The 20,374-nt window shown below is 44.5% G+C and overlaps 1 protein-coding gene across 1 annotated transcript in view; it reads right to left on the reverse strand.

Annotated features, from left to right (window-relative positions):
- Window positions 1-20,374, reverse strand: part of LOC124776308 — a 212,799-nt gene that overhangs the window by 64,254 nt on the left and 128,171 nt on the right. The window contains exons 4-5 of the mRNA XM_047251240.1: window positions 19,475-19,695; window positions 1,118-1,250 (exon numbers count right to left, since the gene is read on the reverse strand). Coding sequence (XP_047107196.1) covers window positions 1,118-1,250; window positions 19,475-19,695 — 354 coding nt within the window. The remainder of the gene's footprint in view (window positions 1-1,117; window positions 1,251-19,474; window positions 19,696-20,374) is intronic.

Genomic DNA, 20,374 nt, shown 5'->3' on the forward strand with positions numbered 1-20,374 from the left:
CCACACCATGCAGCGCGGTACAGATGGGTCCAACAACATGCCGAATGGACCGCTCAGGATTGGTATCACGTTCTGTTCACCGATGAGTGTCTCATGTGCCTTCAACCAGACAATCGTCGAAGACGTGTTTGGAGGCAACCCGGTCAGTCTGAATGCCTTAGACACACTGTCCAGAGAGTGCAAAAAGGTGGAGGTTCCCTCCTGTTTTGGGGTGGCATTATGTGGGGTGGTCATGGAAGGCGCCGTAACGGCTGTACGATACGTGAATGCCATCCTCCGACCGATATTGCAACCATATCGGCAGCATATTGGCGAGGCATTCGTCTCCATGGACAATTCGCGTCCCCATTCGTCACTGGAACAGGCAAGTAGCAGTGGTACGCAAACTACCCTCTCCCACACACATCATAAACTGGCTTGCGCCCTGTAGAGGTAAATTTTTCTAGGTGTATGTTCAAAAAGTACGTCTTCACAGACGAAGATAAAACAAGTTCCTTCGTCCCTTTCCCATTATCTGACTCTGGAAAATAAACTCTTGTAATGAATGAAACTTCCTGGCAGATTAAAACTGTGTGCCCGACCGAGACTCGAACTCGGGACCTTTGCCTTTCGCGGGCAAGTGCTCTACCATTTGAGCTACCGAAGCACGACTCAAAGGCAAAGGTCCTGAGTTCGAGTCTCGGTCGGGCACACAGTTTGAATCTGCCAGGAAGTTTCATATCAGCGCACACTCGGCTGCAGAGTGAAAATCTCATTCTGGAAACATCCCCCAGGCTGTGGCTAAGCCATGTCTCCTTGTAATGAATGTTTATTACTGTTATTGTTGTTACTATTATTGTTATTGTCATTTAGGCATATTATATGTCTACAGTGCTCTTTGTGAGTTTTTCTTCAAAATGTTTGTTTGTTTAATGACATGGTACGATCAAATGTCATTAACAACGAAAAACAATAGAGTAAACATTTGTAAGTAAATAATAATAATCATCGCACTATGCGTAAGCTGGTCTAGCGATGCACTGCTGGGTGCAGACAACCATTCGCTTACGCTGTCTTGAAAAAACAAGTAAATTACTAAAATAAATTTTTAAAAAGCAAGAATTTCGTCTGAAATTACCTGCATGTGCTGCCTCCATTCTGGATCGTCTATCGTGTCTTCAAACCCACCCCATAGGGAAAACTTTGGTACCACAGTGAAGATGGCCTCACCTCCTGGTGCCAACAGCTTGTGGATATTCTGTATGGCTCGTCTGAAAAAAAAGTATTTCTATAATTATTTCATGGATCCAATACGAAAGAAATATGTACGAGTGAAATAAATACTAAAAATCGTCAGCGAGCTGCTGATATTGAAAACAGTTCTGGTTCAGTGGTGTAAAAGGGAGCACGACTTGAAATGTGAGTCCCTTCCTCTATGTCAGCACCACACAAACCCCGTGTCTTCCCGTGTAATATCTTCCATTGTTCAGTAGGCACCCCCTTGCTCCATTGCAGCTAAGTTTATGAAAGTAATAGTGTAAATAGTCATTTATCAGTAGAGCATTTCCTGAGTAGTTGAAATATGCTTAAGTTAAACTTTTGTTTATGAGAGAAGATAAGCTAAGTTTATGAAAGAGTATGCTTCTGAGATAGGTAACATTTTAAGTTATATGTATAAATAGTTTTTTATCAGTGAAACATTTCCTGAATAGTTGAAATATGCTGAAGATAAGCCGTTGTTTATGTAAAGAGATAAAAAAAATCTTCTAATTTTCGTCCAGTTTCACTTCTGCCAGTATTTTCGAAAATTTTAGAAAAGGTAAAATACAATCTGCTTCGTAACCGTCTGACAACAAATAATATATCGTTATGGTCTCAGCTGGGATTTCTAAAGGGTTCCTTTATTGAGAAGGATATCTACACAACCAGCGTGAATGTACTTAATTCATTAGACAATAAATTACAGGCTGGCGGTATATTCTGTGATCTGTCAGAGGCATTTCACTGAGTAAACCACAATGTTTTTTCAAGTAAATGAGAACATTACTGGATAACAATAAAGTATGCAAACTGGTTTAAATCCCTTTCCCTGACAGGAAACAGTGATGTCATCAGGAAAGAGTCATGTATGGACCCATTAGGCATCATCCAATTGGGAACTAATTACGTATGATGTCCCACAAGGTTCGACCTCACGACCCTTACATTTTCTTGATCTTCCATCTGTGTCGTTAACGGATGCCAAGTTTATTTTGTTTGCAGATGATACAAATACTGTATGAAGTACAGTTTTAGAAATATCTTTTAATGAAATCTTTGTAGACATTAATAAGACGTTCCCAGCCAATTCCTTGTCACTATACTTTTGAAAAACATAGTACTTGTAGTTCAGAATTAGTAAGAGGTTTGCTGCCAGAATAAACTAAAAATACAACTACAAACAGAGAGAAGAAGTTGACAGTGTTAAATTCTTAGGATTACGGTTTGATGATAAATTCAGCTGGGAGTAGAATACCTCAGATATGCTATAGCTGCTAAACAAATCCGTATTTGTAATGTGAATGTTGTCAGACATTTGTGACATAAAAATAAAAAAAGCTAGCATACTATGTTTACTGTCAGTCCTCAATGTCACACAGGATTACTTTTTGGGGTAACTCATGTAGTCAAATTAAATTTTTTCTGGGCCCAAAAACGTGTAGACTGATAAGAATTATTTGTGGTGTGAACTCAAGATCATCCTGCAGAAGCCTGTTTAGGAAAGTGGGGATACTAACTGCTGTTTCCAAAAATATTTAATTGTTAATGAATTTTGTCGTATACCCTTTGTCAAAATAACAGCTTAGTTGATGGAATAAGAATCATCTTCACGGAGATATAAGATCAGGTCATTTGGTCTAGAAAGATATCCTTTATTCAGGAACACACATTATCAATGAACTGTCAGCAGTCATAAAAAGTTTAACTACTACCAACGTACTGTTTTAGATAAGCCTAAAGCAGTTTACTGGCGGCCAACTCCTCCTTTCTTAGTAGAACCAACTGATGTGTCTACGTTACTAATAATATCAAATAATTTGAGTATTAGCACATTATGACTTCGATACACTTTCAGTGCCGTAATGCGATCAGTGTGTTGTAAAATGGCATTTCTTTTTGGTCATGAATAGGGTAAGCATTAACATTTGCGCTTCAATCTACATCTACATCTACGTGATTACTCTGCTATTCACAATTAAGTGCGTGACAGAGGGTTCAATGAACCACCTTCAAGCTGTCTCCCTACCGTTCCACTCTCGAACGGCACGCGGGAAAAACGAACACTTAAAATTTTCTGTGCGAGCCCTGATTTCTCTTATTTTATCGTGATGATCTTTTCTCCCTATGTAGGTGGGTGCCAACAGGATATTTTCGCAATCGGAGGAGAAAACTGGTGATTGAAATTTCATGAGAAGATCCCGCCGCAACGAAAAACGCCTTTGTTTTAATGATTGCCACTCCAATTCACGTATCATGTCTGTGGCACTAACTCGCCTATTCCGCGATAATACAAAACGAGCCGCCCTTCTTTGAACTGTTTCAATATCATCCGTCAGTCCCACCTGATACGGATCCCACACCGCACAGTAATACTCCAGAACAGAGCGGACAAATCTAGTGTAAGCAGTCTCTTTAGTAGACCTGTTGCACCTTCTAAGTGTGCTGCCGACGATTCGCAGTCTTTGGTTTGCTCTACCCACAACATTATCTATGTGATCGTTCCAATTCAGGTTATTTGTTATTGTAATCCCTGAGTATTTAGGGCTAGTTGAATTTACAGCCTTCAGATTTGTGTGACTTACTACGTAATCAAAATTTAGCGGATTTCTTTTAGTACTCATGTGAATAACTTCACACTTTTCTTTATTCTGGATCAATTACCACTTTTCGCAGCACACAGACATCTTATCCAAATCATTTTGCGGTCCGGCACACAGTTTTGATCTGCCAGAAAGTTTATGTATTACATGTGCTTGAGAGATTTGACTGTTATTTAGTTGAAACTAATGAGGAATCTTTTCAGTGCCGTGACTGATAACACTGTGCGGGCAGGATCATTGAGAACAGTGCTGTCGTAAATACATTGACTGGTGAGAGATGTGACGCACCCAGAAAGGAAGGGGCAAACGAAATTAAACTTCTCGGTTTTAGAGGTTATGTGTTGTTATTTCAGTGTTTATGGAATCGTGCGGAATTCACAAAGAATTTGCAGTATGAGCCCTCCTATCAATACAACGGAGCGCCCCCTATTACTTGAATGCATGCAATGATTCTCTTGTGAAGGGTGTCTCCTGTCTCGATCCGCTCAGCTGCTGTTGTAACTAGTCCTGGATGTAGTGGATATTGGCACTGATGTCCGATCTGGTCCCACACATGCATGTCACGGGTAGGTCTGTGAATCTTACTCGCCACGGTAGTAGCTCAGTGTCACACAGATACTTCGCAGAGAGTCGTGCCTTGTGTGAACAGACATTACCCTGTTGAAAAATGGCATGAGAGGTAACGTATGAGGATGCAGCAAGTCTGTCTCTAACCTGAAACTACACTCATGCTCATAAATTAAGGATAATTAAAGAATGTGGTGCCACAGAGCGTGCCACTACACAAAACTGGCCCTAATAGCATGGGCACATAGGGAACACACACGACACAGATCTGTAAGTCCACGGTAGTGGTGATAAGTTGAGAAAACCCTCCCGAAACACATGTTCTGCAAAACGCCACTGTTTCCTGCGCATGTACCCCGATATCATTATGGGATACCATCACCATGCACACGTACACAGGCCGCACAACGGGTTGATATACTCTCGATCGGGTGGTCGAGCAGCTGCTGGGGTATAGCCTCCCATTCTTTGCATCTGCCTGTCGGATCTCCTGAAGTGTCTTAGGGGTTTGAAGACGTGCAGCAATACGTCGACCGAGAGTATCCCAGACGTACTCGATGGGGTTTAGGTCTGGAGAACAGGCAGGCCGCTCCAGTTGCCTGATATCTTCTGTTTCAAGGTACTCCTCCACAATGGCAGCTCGGTGGGGCCGAGTATTATCATCCATCAGGTGGAAAGTGGGACCCACTGCACTACTGAAAAGGTGGACATACTGGTGCAAAATTACGTCCCGATACACCTGACCATTTACAGTTCCTCTGTCAAAGACATGCAGGGGTGTACATGCACCAATCATAATCCCTCCCCACACCATCAAACCATGCCATACAGGTCCCTTTCAAGGACATTAAGGGGTTGGTATGTGGTTGCTGGTTCACGCCAGATGAAAATGCGGCGAGAATCACTGTTCAGACTATACCTGGACTCGTCCGTATACATAACCTGGGACCTCTGTTCCAATGATCATGTACTGTGTTCGAGACACCAGGCTTTACGGGCTCTCCAGTGACCAAGAGTCAGTGGAATACACCTTGAAGGTCTCCGGGCGAATAAACCATGTCTGTTCAGTCGTCCGTAGTGTGTGTGGAGACAATTGTTCCAGTGGCTGTGGTAAGGCGAACAAGGCTACCAGCAGTACTCCGTGACCGCCTGCAGGCACTGATGGTGAGATATCAGTCTTCTTGTGGTGTTGTAGACTGTGGACGTCCCGTACTGTAGCGCCTGGATACGCTTCCTGTCTGCTGGAATCGTTGCCATAATCTTGAGCTCACACTTTATGCCACATAGAAGGCCTATGCTACAACCTGCTGTGTTTGACCAGCCTCCGGTCGCCCTAGTATTCTACCCCTCATAACGTCATCAATATGTGTTGTTTGAGCCATTTTCAACACACAGTCACCATTAGCACGTCTGTACACTTACTCGCTGCACCATACTCTGACATGCACCAACACACCACTGCGTAATGGGACTGCTGCCAGCGCCACCGTGCGATGACCGCAGGTCAAATGCACCGCATGGTCATACCCGAGGTGATTTAAACCTGCAAACCGCCCACCAGAGCGTTGTTTCTCCATGTACCAGCATTATCCTTAATTTATGAGCATGAGAGTATATTCGAAGTCTCTTCACACCTTGATGCCAGAAGTAAGACCGCTGTGCCCCACCAAAACATCGGAAGATTGGGACCTCTCGCCAGGTCAAAGCCATACGCACCGATGAGAGCCGTCTTGGGTAGTACAGAACCACGGATCATCGCGGGACACAATTCTACGCCATTTGTCAGCAATTCATGCTTCCTGTTCACGGTACCGCTCCAAACGCAGGTGTTCGTATTGTGGTGTTAACGGCAGCCGAGCACAGTAACCAACGTCGACCAATGCTGCGTAGCTGCACAGAATGTGCAGGTAGTCCATTACTTTTTCTTGGATGGAAGACGCAGATGCGACAGGTTACGACTTACTAGGTGCAAAATACGGCATTCCTCTTTTGCGGTGATCAGAGTTGGTAGACCGCAACCTCGTCGACGAATATGCCTGCCCTCATGTATCTATGCAGTCCAACATCAGCCAACTGTCATATCAGAATCCCCCACATAGTAGGATAGTGTAAGATTCACCCAGCTGGCCAAATTGAGACCTGCAATTAGGCCCCTTTCCTGTCAGGTACTGACAGCGACCACTCAACATCCTCAACATCTGACGCTGTTCACGTCTCTTGTACGCCATACTATGCCTGATAATGGCAACAAACATGAACACCACTACTGCACTGTGGTGGCGGTTCTGCCTGTGACAGATAATTACAATTTTGATGACTTACGTACCAGCTGTTGGTGTGTACTACTTTATACTGACCTCCGACCATGCCTTCTGGGTGCTTCACTATTTTTGTCAGGCACTGTAATTACACTACTAGCCATTGAAATTGCTACAACACGAAGATGACCTGCTACAGACGCGAAATTTAACCGACAGGAAGAAGATGCTGTCATATGCAACTGATTAGCTTTTCAGAGCATTCACACAAGGCTGGCGCCGGTGGCGACACCTACAACGTGCTGACATGAGGAAAGTTTCCAACCGATTTCTCACACACAAACAGCAGTTGACCGGCGTTGCCTGGTGAAACGTTGTTGTGATGCCTCGTGTAAGGAGGAGAAATGCGTACCATCACGTTTCAGACATTGATAAAGGTCGGATTGTAGCCTATCGCGATTGCGGTTTATCGTTTCGCGACATTGCTGCTCGCGTTGGTCGAGATCCAATGACTGTTAGCAGCATATGGAATCGGTGGGTTCAGGAGTGTAATAGGGAACGCCGTGCTGGATCCCAGCGGCCACGTATCACTGGCAGTCAAGATGACACGCATCTTATCCGCATGTCTGTAACGGATCGTGCAGCCACGTATCGATCCCCGAGTCAACAGATGGGGACGTTTGCAAGACAACAACCATCTGCACGAACAGATCGACAACATTTGCAGCAGCATGGACTATCAGCTCTGAGACCATGGCTGCGGTTACCCTTGACGCTGCATCACAGGCAGGAGCGCCTGCGATGGTGTACTCAACGACGAACTTGGGTGCACGAATGGCGAAACGTCATTTTTTCGGATGAATCCAGGTTCTGTTTACAGCATTACGATGGTCGCATCGGTGTTTGGCGACATCTCGGTCAACGCACGTTGGAAGCATGTATTCGTCATCGCCATACTGGCGGATCACCCGGCGTGATGGTATGGGGTGCCATTGGTTACACGTCTCGGTCACCTCTTGTTCGCATTGACGACACTTTGAACAGTGGACGTTATATTTCAGATGTGTTACGACCCATGCCTCTACCCTTCATTTGATCCCTGGGAAACCCTACATTTTAGCAGGATAATGCACGACCGCATGTTGCAGGTCCTTTACGGGCCATCGTGGATACAGAAAATGTTCTACTGCTGCCCTGACCAGCACATTCTTCAGATCTCTCACCAATTGGAAACGTCTGCTCAATGGTGGCCGAGCAACTGGCTCGTCACAATACGCCAGTCGCTACTCTTGATGAACTGTGGTATCGTGTTGAAGCTTCATGGGCAGCTGTACCTGTACACGCCATCCAAGCTCTGTTTGACTCAATGCCCAGGCGTATCAAGGCCGTTATTACGGCCAGAGGTGGTTGTTCTGGGTAATGATTTCTCAGGATCTATGCACCCAAAAATGGTTCTGAGCACTATGGGACTTAACATCTATGGTCATCAGTCCCCTAGAACTTAGAACTACTTAAAACTAACTAACCTAAGGACAGAACACAACACCCAGTCATCACGAGGCAGAGAAAATCCCTGACCCCCCGGGGAATCGAACCCGGGAACCCGGTCGTGGGAAGCGAGAACGCTACCGCACGACCACGAGCTGCGGACTCTATGCACCCAAATTGCGTGAAAATGTAATCACATGTCTAGTATTCTACACATGTCTACACATGTCTAGTGTTCTAGTATAATGTATTTGTCCAATGAATACCTGTTTATCGTCTGCATTTCTTCTTGATGTAGCAATTTTAATTGCCAGTAGTGTAAATGAATAAGAGATTACAAGCCACTTTTAAACGTTTCTTATTGATGTGAATGCACTGACCGAAAAAAAGTCACAACACCAAGAAAGAGTTGTACGACATAAATGAAAGTTGGTAGGTGTGTTTCGAAATCTCGAAGATGATGTCTCTTCAAATTTCGCGCCGGTCGCGTAAGTGTGGCGTTAGCAGCGCCATTATGAGGATGCAAATCAGCTTTGTTTTAAATACATGCAGTAACTGTTGTGAGCATTAGTTGCCTTTGTAATGGAACGGGCTGAGCTGACTTCGGTCAAGAATGCCTTTAAGTGACAAAGGCGACATTATCGACCCTCACTGAGTGTGAACGGCGTCGTGTAACAGGGCTACGAGAAGCGGAATTTTCCTTCTGAGATACTGCAGAAAGACTTGACAGGAGTGTAGCCACTGTACATGACTACTGACAGTGGTGGTCCGAAAATGTACGGTCGTAAAAAGACCGAGCGCCGGACGGCCATGTGCCACTACCGAGAGCGACGAATATCGTGTTCGGTGTTTGGCTCTGGCGCATCGTACTGTATCTACAGCAACAATCTGAGCAGAAGCTGGCACCACAGTGACGCAACAAACTGTTACAAACTGCTTACTTCATGGACAGCTCCGAGTCTGGTGCCCTGTAGCGCGCAATCCACCGACCACAAACCACTGCCATTTGCGACTTCAGTGGTGTCGAGCGAGAGCTCATTGGAAGACAGGAAGGAGGTCTGTTGCTTTTTTCTGATGAAAACAGGTTCTGACTCGGTGCCAGTGATGGTCGTGTTTTGGTTAGAAGGACTCCAGTTGAGGATCTCCAGCTGACCATTCTGCTTGCTAGACACACTGCACCTACAGCAGGAGCACTCTCGCACACTGACTGCAAATGGGCATGGATGTGTGTGATGTTCCTTAGGTTAGTTAGGTTTAATTATTTCTACGTTATAGGCGACTGATGACCTCAGGAGCTAAGTCGCATACTGCTCAGAGCCATATGAACCATTTTTTTACTGCAAATTTGAACGTCAGTCTCGTGATTCGACCTGTTGTGATGGCATTCATGAACAGTGTTCCAGGGTGTTTTCCAACAGGATTACGCTCGTCCATATACCGCTGTTGTGTCCCAGAAGCGTACAGGAGAGAAATTAAGTAACGAAATTCAGATTTCGAAAGGGTCGCTCTGCTGAGAGAGTTGTTTACACGTTTATTGTTTTTGTTGATATGTTCTTCAGACAGAAGCCTCGTTTGATGCAGCGCACCACGCTACTTACTCCCGTAATTGTTTCTTCTGAGATGCTTTTCTTGCCATTACCTTTCTAAATTTCATATCCTCCCTGCTTCGGCCATCATAAGCTACTTTACTTCCCAAGTAGCAGAACTCGTCTACTACTTTTAGCGTCTCGTTTGCTAATCTAATTCCCTCGGCATCTCCTGATACAGGGTGACACACGAAAGACGGACGGTTTTTAATGAAATAATACTCAGCTAACTTTAAAATTAATGCATGTTTATTTACACAAAATCAAAGCTCATTAGTTGCCATTTTAGTTAACAAAGTTATTTGTCAAAAATAATGTCGTCAAGGTGATGTCCATCATTTCGAATGCAGGACTCAAGTCTTTTCTCAAAATCCTCCATCACACGGGCTAAAATCCCTGCAGCGATGGCAGCAATTTCTTAAATGATTGCATTCTTCAACTCGTCCAAATTTCGTGGTGTGTGGTTATAGACACAGTTCTTAAGGTACCCCCACAGAAAAAAGTCACATACTGACAAGTCGGGAGACCTGGGAGGCCAAGGAACATTGCCAAAACGTGAGATAATCCGGCCAGGGAACGTGCGCCTAAGAACTACCATTGAAGTGTTTGCGGTGTGCCGGTTGCCCCATCCTGCTGGAACCAAACGCGTTTTAAAGGTATTCGTCGTCTTCTTAGTTCTGGTTTCAAGAATGTTTCAAGCATACAAATCTAACGAACCGAATTAACAGTAACTGTGGCCCCGTTCTCTTCAAAAAATAAGATCCAATAATGCCAACAGAGCCAAGAGCACACCAGACTGTTACTTTTTCTGAGTGTAGAGGACGCTGGTGGATAAGGTGTGGATGCTCTGGAGCCCAGTAACGTAGGTTTTGCTTATTCACGGTCCGGTTTAAATGAAAATGAGCTTCATCGCTCATCAATAAAATTTCATTTTCGTTCGATCCCAAAATCACTTGTATTCTGTAAGCAAAGTCTTCTCGTACAGTAAAATGAGTTTCCTTAAGTTGTTGGACAATGCGCATTTTGTAGGGATGGAATTTTAATTCTTTATGCAAAATTCGTCCAACCGATTCACGATTGATTCGTAACTCACTAGCATGATGTCTAGCTGACCGTCCTGGACTTCTGACTGGCGCTTGCCTTACCCTTTCAACATTTTCTGGTGTCGTTACTCCACGTCTCGGCCCAGGATGCTTCTTTTCCAGTATGTTTCCAGTTTATCTGAAGTTTTCCACCCATCTGAGGATTGTGGTACGGCTCGGAACAGCTCCATGTCGACCGACATTAAACTGCCATAGACAAACACTCGATGTTGCAAGTCCCACTGCTCCATACTGACTGGGTAAATGAAATGGCGTCTTGTGTGGATCAGAACTATCCCCAACACGACCACCTCCCACCACCGCGCCCTCAGTACTACGCAGTTCAAAACCTTCCGTCTCCTGTGTGTCACCCTGTACAATCCGACTACATTTCATTACCCTTGTTTTACTTTTGTTGATGTTTAACTTACATTCTCCTTTCAAGACACGGCCTGTTCTGTTCACTGCACATTCAAGTCTTTTGTTGTCTCTGACAGCTTTACAATGTCATCGGAAAACTGCAAAGTTTTTATTTCTTCACCCTGAACTTTAATTCCCTATACAGCTTACGTTCTACCAGCCGGTGATATGCATTGCTTTGATATCCTTTAAAAAAGGCTAAACGCGTTATTCGTACAAAAATAACTTTGCGAGCAGGACTGTCTCATTGTACGATCTTTAATTCTCTTTTCCAAATATCTCCTTGCGTTCCTTCACAGATTCCTCAATGTACAGAGTCAGGCTACAACTCTGTCTCATTCCCTTTTCAACCACCATCCACTGCTTCGCCTTCATGCCTCTCGACTCTTATAATTGCCCTCTGGTTTCTGTATATGTCGTAAATAACCTTCGTCTCCCCACATTGTACCACTGCTACCTTCAGAATTTTAAAGAATGTTTCTCAATCAACATTGTCAAAATCTTTCTCCAAATCTACAAATGATAAAAACGTCGATTTGCCTTTCCTTAACCTACCTTGTAAGAGAAGCCGTAGGGTCAGTATTGCCTCGCATGTTCCACATTTTTCCGGAATCCAAACTGATCTTTCCCGCGGTCGGCTTCTGCCAGTTTTTCCATTCTTCTGTAAATATTTCGGGTCTGCATTTTGCAATCATCTGTTATTAAAGCGATAGTTCGGTAATATTCAGACCTTCAGCAGCTGCTTACTTTGGGATTGGAATCATTGCATTCCTTTTCGCCTGTCTCATACATTTGAGTTCCAGGTGGAAGAGTTTTGTCGTGGCTGGCTCTCCCAAGGATATCAGTAGTTCCGACGGAATGTCGTCTACTCCCGGGGCCTTGTTTCGATCTAACCATTCCAGACCTTTGTCAAATTCTTCTCGCAGTATCGTATCTTCCACCTCTTCTTCTTCTACTTCCATTTCTCTAATGTTGCCTTCAAGTACATTTCCCTCGTATAGCCCCTCTATATGCTCCTTCCACCTTTCAGCTTTCCTTTCTTTGATTTGTACTGATTTTCCGTCTCAGCTCTTGACATTCATAGAGCTAATTCTCTTTTCTCCAAAGACCCCTTTAATTTTCCTATAGGTGGCATTTATTTTTCTCCTAGATATGAATGTTTCTATAGACTTCCGTTTGTCCTCTAGCCATTCCTCATTGACCTTTTTCTGCTTCCTGTTAATCATATTTTTTAGATGTTTGTATTCCCTTTCGTCTGCTTCATTTGCTGCTTTTTTATATTTTCTCCTTTCATTACTCAAATTCAGTATTTCCTGTGAGTTCTAAGGATTTCCCCTAGGTCTTGTGTTTTTACCTATTTGATCCTCTGCTGCGTCCACTATTTCGTCTCTCCAAGCTATTCATTCATCTTCTACTGTATTCCTTTCCCCTGTTGCAGTCAATCGTTGCTTAATGCTTCCTTTGCAACTCTTAGCGACGTCTGGTTCTTTCATCTACATCTACATGGTTACTCTGCAATTCACACTTAAGTGTCTGGCAGAGGGTTGTCGAACGATTTTCATACTACTTCTCTACCATTCCACTCTCGAATGGCGCGTGGGAAAAAGGAACACATAAATCTTTCCGTTCGAGCTCTGATTTCTCTTATTTTATTATGATGATTAGTTCTCCCTACGTAGGTGGGTGTCAACAAAATATTTACGCATTCGGAAGAGAAAGTTGGTGATTCAAATTTCTTAAATAGATCTCGCCGCAAAGAAAACCGCCTTTGTTTCAGAGACAGCCACCCCAACTCGCGTATGATATCAGTGACACTCTCACCCCTATTGCGCGATAACACGAAACGAGCTGCGCTTCTTTGCACTTTTTCGATTTCCTCCGTCAATCCTACCTCGCAAGGATCCCATACCGAGCAGCAATATACCGGCAGAGGACGGACAAGTGTAACGTGGGTTGTCTCTTTAGTGGGTTTGTCGCTTCTTCTAAGTGTTCTGCCAACAAAGCGCAGTCTTTGTTTCGCCTTCCCCACAATATTATCTGTGTGGTCTTTCCAATTTAAGTTCCTCGTAATTGTAATTCCTATGTATTTAGTCGAATTGACAGCCCTTAGATTTGTGCGATTTATCGTATACCCAAAATTTATCGGATTTCTTTTAATACCCATGTGGATGACCTCTCAATTTTCTTTGTTTAGTGTTAATTGGTATTTTTCGCGCCATACAGAAAGTCTCTGTAGATCATTTTGTAAATGAAATTGATCGTCTGACGATTTTACTAGACGGTACATTACAGCGTTATCTGCAAACAGTCTAAGGGGCTGCTCAGATTATCACATAGATCATTTATGTAAATCAGGAACAGCAGAGGGCCTATGACACTACCTTGCGGAACGCCAGATATCACTTCTGTTCTATCACTACGAACTGTGACCTCTCTGAGAGGAAATCACTCACGAATCCAGTCACACAACTGAGACGATACTCCATATGCACGAAATTTGATTAATAGTCGCTTGTGAGGAACGGTATCAAAAGTCTTCCGGAAATGTAGGAATATGGAATCGATTTGAGATCCCCTGTCGACCGCACGCATTACTTCGTGGGAATAAAGAGCTAGCTGTGTTGCACAAGAACGATGTTTTCTGAATCCGTGTTGGTTATGTATCAATACTTCTCCTTAATTTCCTACCTTTTTGCAAAATTTTCACTTTTAATCTACAGTTCATAACCAATAAATTATGGTCAGAGCCCAAATTGGTCCTGCAAATGTCCCACAGTTCAAAATATGGTTCAGAAATCTCTGTCTTATCATGTTACAATCAATCTGAAACCTAAGCGTGTCTACACACCTCTTACACGTATACAGCCATCGTTCATGATTCGTTAGCAGTGATTAAATCATGCTTTGTGCAAAGATCTACCAGGTGGCTTCCTGTTTCGTTCCTTCCCATCAGACAATATTCGTCAGCTGTTACTATTACTGTTACTAACTACTGATATATAATATATTCTTTTTTCTACTTTATTTATCCAAGAACATTTATGTGTATTTATTTCTAGGAGAAGTACAATCTACATCCACTGAAAGAGAAATAGGAAGCAGATAGCAATGTCAGCGAAGGTGAAAGCTTAAATGAATGCTGGCTTTTTAAATGTTTCATTGAAACAGATACGGAGATGCATTTCATATCACCTTGGAGATCAAGAACATATAAATTCCCCACACCCTATCAATAAAAAGAGGAGTAGCTGTTTGTAGCAAATGTCCAATGCATAATTACTGTTTTGCAAGCCTTCATATGAATAATGAAGAAAATAAAGATCCAAAATTTCTTTATTTTTTTGGGCCTACACTTAACTGAAACTGACATAGTTTCTTCCAGTGTCTTTTACACATATTTTTTGCAGTTTACTTATGTGAGAAATTTGTATTCTCTAATATCATGTTTTCTAATGTAAAGGAGAACTAACACGAAAGTTCGGAAACGCTTACTATATCAATTCTATCACTACAGAACAACTCACATTGTTATTTTGTGAATATACTGTTGCACCTTTCTTTCTTTCTTATGTTCAGTGTCTCCGGCATACGCTTGCCTGTGTAAGACAGTAAAAGTCACATAGTTTCTCTCAAAATTTTCCAGGTACTTTTTGGTTATGACAGTGCTAACCAAAAGTAGCAGAGACAAAGTTACAAATAAACAGTTTCCTAAGAGTTATTAACTATTTTTTTATCCTTATGGTAGCTTACGTAGCTAAAAAAGTAGTGTAACAATTCGTAGAAAAAGTTGTAAGCAAGTCAATTGTGGTTTATTACACAACTGGCCATTAAAAATTGCTACACCACGAAGGTGACGTTCTACAGACGCGAAATTTAACCGACAGAAAGACGATGCTGTGATATGCAAATGATTAGCTTTTCAGAGAATTTACACAAGGTTGGCGCCGATGGCGACACCTACAACGTGCTGACATGAGGAAAGTTTCCAACCGATTTCTCACACACAAACCGCAGTTGACCGGCGTTGCCTGGTGAAACGTTGTTGTGATGCCTCGTGTAAGGAGGAGAAATGCGTACCATCACGTTTACGAGTTTGATAAAGGTCGGATTGCAGCCTATCGATATTGCGGTTTATCGTACCGCGGCATTGCTGCTCGCCTTGGTCGAGATCCAATGACTGTTAGCAGAATATGGAATCGGTGGGTTCAGGAGGGTAATACGGAACGCCGTGCTGGATCCCGACGGCCTCGTATCACTAGCAGTCGAGATGACAGGTATCTTATCCCCATGGCTGTAACGGATCGTGCAGCCACGTCTCGATCCCTGAGTCAACAGATGGGGACGTTTGCAAGACAACAACCATCTGCACGAACAGTTCGACGACGTTTGCAGCAGCATGGACTATCAGCTCGGAGACCATGGCTGCGGTTACCCTTGACGCTGCATCACAGACAGGAGCGCCTGCGATGGTGTACTCAACAACGAACCTGGGTGCACGAATGGCAAAACGTCATTTTTTCGGATGAATCCAGGTTCTGTTTACAGCATCATGATGGTCGCATCCGTGTTTGGCGACATCGCGGTGAACGCACATTGGAAGCGTGTATTCGTCATCGTCATACTGGCGTATCACCCGGCGTGATGGTATGGGGTGCCATTGGTTACACGTCTCAGTCACCTCTTGTTCGCATTGACGGCACCTTGAACAGTGGACGTTACATTTCAGATGTGTTACGACCCGTGGCTCTACCCTTCATTCGATCCCTGCGAAACCCTACATTTCAGCAGGATAATGCACGACCGCATGTTGCAGGGCCTGTACGGGGCTCTCAGGATACAGAAAATGTTCTACTGCTGCCCTGGCCAGCACATTCTCCAGATCTCTCAGCAATTGAAAACGTCTGGTCAATGGTGGCCGAGCAACTGGCTCGTCACAATACGCCAGTCACTACTCTTAATGAACTGTGGTATCGTGTTGAAGCTGCATGGGCAGCTGTACCTGAACACGCCATCCAAGCTCTGTTCGACTCCATGCCCAGGCGTATCAAGGCCGTTATTACGGCCAGCGGTGGTTGTTCTGGGTACTGATTTCTCAGGATCTATGCACGCAAATTGCGTGAAAATGTAATCACATGTCAGTTCTAGTATAATATATTTGTCCAATGAATACCCGTTTATCATCTGCGTTACTTCTTGGTGTGGTAATTTTAATGGCCAGTAGTGTATTTACAGATTTTGACATGAAGATGTGATAACTCAAATCTACGCTCACTTGGGTTAGGACTGTCTTCCGCCGACCATTTGAATTAGTCAGCGAGTACACACACTGATCGGCCACAACGTTACGACCACTTACCTATTAGCCGGTATGTCCACCTTTGAAACGGGTAACAGCGGCGACGCGACGTGGCATGAAAGTAATGAGGCCCTGGTAGGTCGCTGGACGGAGTTGGCACCACATCTGCTCACGCAAGTCACCTAATTGCACAAATTCCAGGGAGGGGGGTTGTGGGGTAGGGGATGAGCTCTGACGCCACATTCAACAACATCCCAGATGTGTTCGATTGGGTTCAGATCTGGCAAGTTAGGGGGCCAGCATATCAAACGGTACTCGCCATTGTGTCTCTCGAACCACTCCTTCACACTCCTGGGTTTGTGTCATGGCGCATTACCTGGTTGAAAAATACCACTGCCCTAGTAAAACATGATCGTTATGAAGGGGTAAAGAAGTGTACCAGTGTACGATATTCCTTGGCCGTCATGGTGGCTTGCACGAGCTCGATTGGAGTCTTGGATACCCGCGTGACTGTTCTACAGAACATAACTGGAGCAGTTGAAAGCTTGTCTCTGTCCCGTAGTGCAGGAGCTGTTCGCCTGGAAGACGATGAACCCGCCCCTTCCCATCGGCATGATGATGGTATCGGGATTTATCAGACCATGCAACGCTCTGTTGCTACGCTAACGCCCATTGCCGATGGTCCAGAGCCCATTTCAGTCTTGGTGTCAACATTGGCACAAGCATCGGTCGTCAGCTGCGGGCGTCCAACGTTAGGAGTGTCCGGCGCGCTGTATGTTCAGCCCAGCATCGAAGCCGGCCGCTGTGGTCGAGCGGTTCTAGGCGCTTCAGTCCGGAACCACGCGACTGCTACGGTAGCAGGTTCGAATCCTGCCTCGGACATGGATGTGTGTGATGTCCTTAGGTTAGTTAGGGTTAAGTAGTTGCAAGTCTAGGGGACTGATGACCTCAGATGTTAAGTCCCATAGTGCTTAGAGCCATTTTGAACCAGCATCAAAGTCTGATGTTAGTTCCTCCATAGTTCCCGCCTGTCCAGTTTTACCAGTCTACCTACCCTACGACGTCCGATGTTTGTAATGAGGAGTGGTCACCCAACCCCACGACGGTGTGGTTTCACCTTGGTTTCGTCACGTGTTGATGACACTCACCACAGCACTCCTCGAACACCGAACAAGCTGTACAGTTTCCGAAATACTCGTGCCGAGCGTCCAGGGCATCACAATCTGGCCTCGGTCAAAGAGAGATGGCGCCTTCCGCATTCAATACCCGGGCAGCACGCTCACTGATACGAGGGTCACTCAAAAAGAAATGCACAGTATTTTTGTAAAAATACAGTTTTCATTCTGCATGTTTGAAAGCTTTACAGTGTGTAGATACATCCTTCCCACTTGTTTTCAAACTTAGTTCATTCTTTGCCTGTGAGTGGCGCTGTCACAGCATGTCCTCAAGATGGCTGCTACACTTGACGTTCATCACAAGCAACGTGCTGTCATAGAATTCCTGTACTGTGAAAATAAGACAGTGGGAAATATCCACAAGAGGTTGAAAAAGGTGTATGGAGATGCTGCTGGCGATCGCAGTACAGTTAGTTGGTGGGCAAGCAGTTTATGTGATGAAAGCGGGCACGGTAATATTGAGGATTGATGACTGCTGACAGATGCATCACAGTGAACGCATTGTCACGCTACGTTGGGATAGGGGAAGGAAGTGTTTGCAGAATACTGAAAGTGTTGGCGTTAAAAAAGGTTTGTGACAGGTGGGTTCCCAGGATGTTGACAGTGGCTCACAAAGAAACAAGGAAAACGGTATGCAGCGAACTTTTGGAACAGTTTGGAACAGTACGAGAATGGTGGAGATGAATTTCTTGGAAGAATTGTGACAGGTGATGAAATATGGCTCCATCATTTTTCACCAGAGACGAAGAGGCAATCAATGGAGTGGCATCATGAAAATTCACCCAAGAAAATTTCAAAACCATACCTTCCGCTGGAAAAGTTATGGCTGCGGTGTTTTTCGATTCCGAAGGACTCTTGCTTGTGGACATCATGCCAAGTGGAACGAACATAAATTCTGATGCATATGTGACGACACTGAAGGAACTTCAAGCTCGACTGAGTCGTGTTCGACCACATCGGCAAAAGCAGGACGTTTTGCTGGTGCACGACAATGCACGGCCACGTGTCAGTCAAAAAATCACCCGCCTTACAGTCCTGACTATCATCTCTTTGTGAAACTGAAAGACTCTCTTCGTGGAACAAGGTTTGAAGATGATGACTCCCTTGTGCACTCTGCCAAACAGTGTCTCCAACAGGTTGGTCCAGAATTTTACCGTGCGGGTATACAGGCGCTGGTTCCAAGATGGCGTAAGGCAGTTGAGAGGGATGGAAATTATGTGGAGAAATATAAATATTGTTTCTAAAGGATGTATCTACACACTGCAAAACTTTCAAACATGTAGAATAAAAATATGGATTTAAAAAAAATAGTGTGCATTTCTTTTGGAGTGACCCTCGTACTAGATGCATCGTGTGTGTGTGTGTGTGTGTGTGTGTGTGTGTGTGTGTGTGTCTGAATAGTAGCCATTCCTCGCCAGGTGACGCTGTTACTGCCTGAATGGATCTGTATCCATAGGAGGTCGCTGGTAATACTGTTCCGCTTGATCAGTGGATAACGGTATAGCTCGCTGCACCCGAAGAAGACGGCTTGTTAGGTCGCTGAAATACCGTGGAGAAATATGGGATCAACGACTCGGCTAAACCCCCGAAAGCGGGCCATTAGCAAAAACGACAGTCAAGAAACACAAGTTTGTGTTATGAAATGAGTGAGGCAGGGTTACATATTGTCTAAATGGTACTTAAAGAAGCAATCAAGAAAGTGAAATAAAATTTGGGAAGAGAAACAGAAATGCAGGCTTACAGTGCAGTGTTTCGCCGCTCACCTGTTCTCTGGCAACCACAGCTGCTGCATCAGGCTGAACACTTTGCAGTAGGGCCCTTGCTTCCAGACAGAAGTGTTCTGCAAGTCCTTCCCCGTCACGTCAAACAAATCGTGTATGATCACGTCGGGCACAGAGTTGCGCCCTTTAGCGTGTTCCAACTTTTCCGGACACGCATCACAAGCGATTATCTTCGTGCCTTCGGGGACCCGCGGCGCCAAGAACTGTGAGCATAAAACAGTAACTTTACTCAGGTCTTCACATCTACATCTACATAGACGCCACCTTACAGTGAGTGGTGGACGGTACTTTGTGTATCAGTGCACTTCCCTCTTTTTCCTGTTCCAGTCGCGTATGGTCCACGGGAAGAACGACTGTCAATAGGCCTCCTTGTGGACTCGAATCACTCTCATTTTATCTTCATGAGCCGGCCGGAGTGGCCGAGCGGTTCTAGGCGCTACAGTCTGGAACCGCGCGTCCGCTACGGTCGCAGGTTCGAATCCTGCCTCGGGCATGGATGTATGTGATGTCCTTAGGTTAGTTAGGTTTAAGTAGTTCTAAGTTCTAGGCGACTGATGACCTCAGATGTTAAGTCCCATAGTGCTCAGAGCCATTTGAACCATTTTTTTTATCTTCAATATTTTTCCGCGAGATTAACGCAGGAAGAGGCGATATAGTGGCTGACACTTATAGGAACGTGCTCTCTCGGGACTTTAACAGTAGACCATCACGTGATGCACAACGCCTCTTTTGTAGCATTTGCCACTGGAGCTGGCTGAGCACCTCTGTGACACTTTCGCGCTTAATAAACGAACCTGTAACGAAACGTGGTGCTCTTCTTTGGAGCTTGTATATTTCCTCTGTCAGTTCTATCTGGAACGGATCCCCCACTGACGAGCAATA

This window comes from Schistocerca piceifrons, chromosome 2 (assembly GCF_021461385.2).
Source record: "Schistocerca piceifrons isolate TAMUIC-IGC-003096 chromosome 2, iqSchPice1.1, whole genome shotgun sequence".
Lineage (NCBI taxonomy): Eukaryota > Metazoa > Arthropoda > Insecta > Orthoptera > Acrididae > Schistocerca > Schistocerca piceifrons.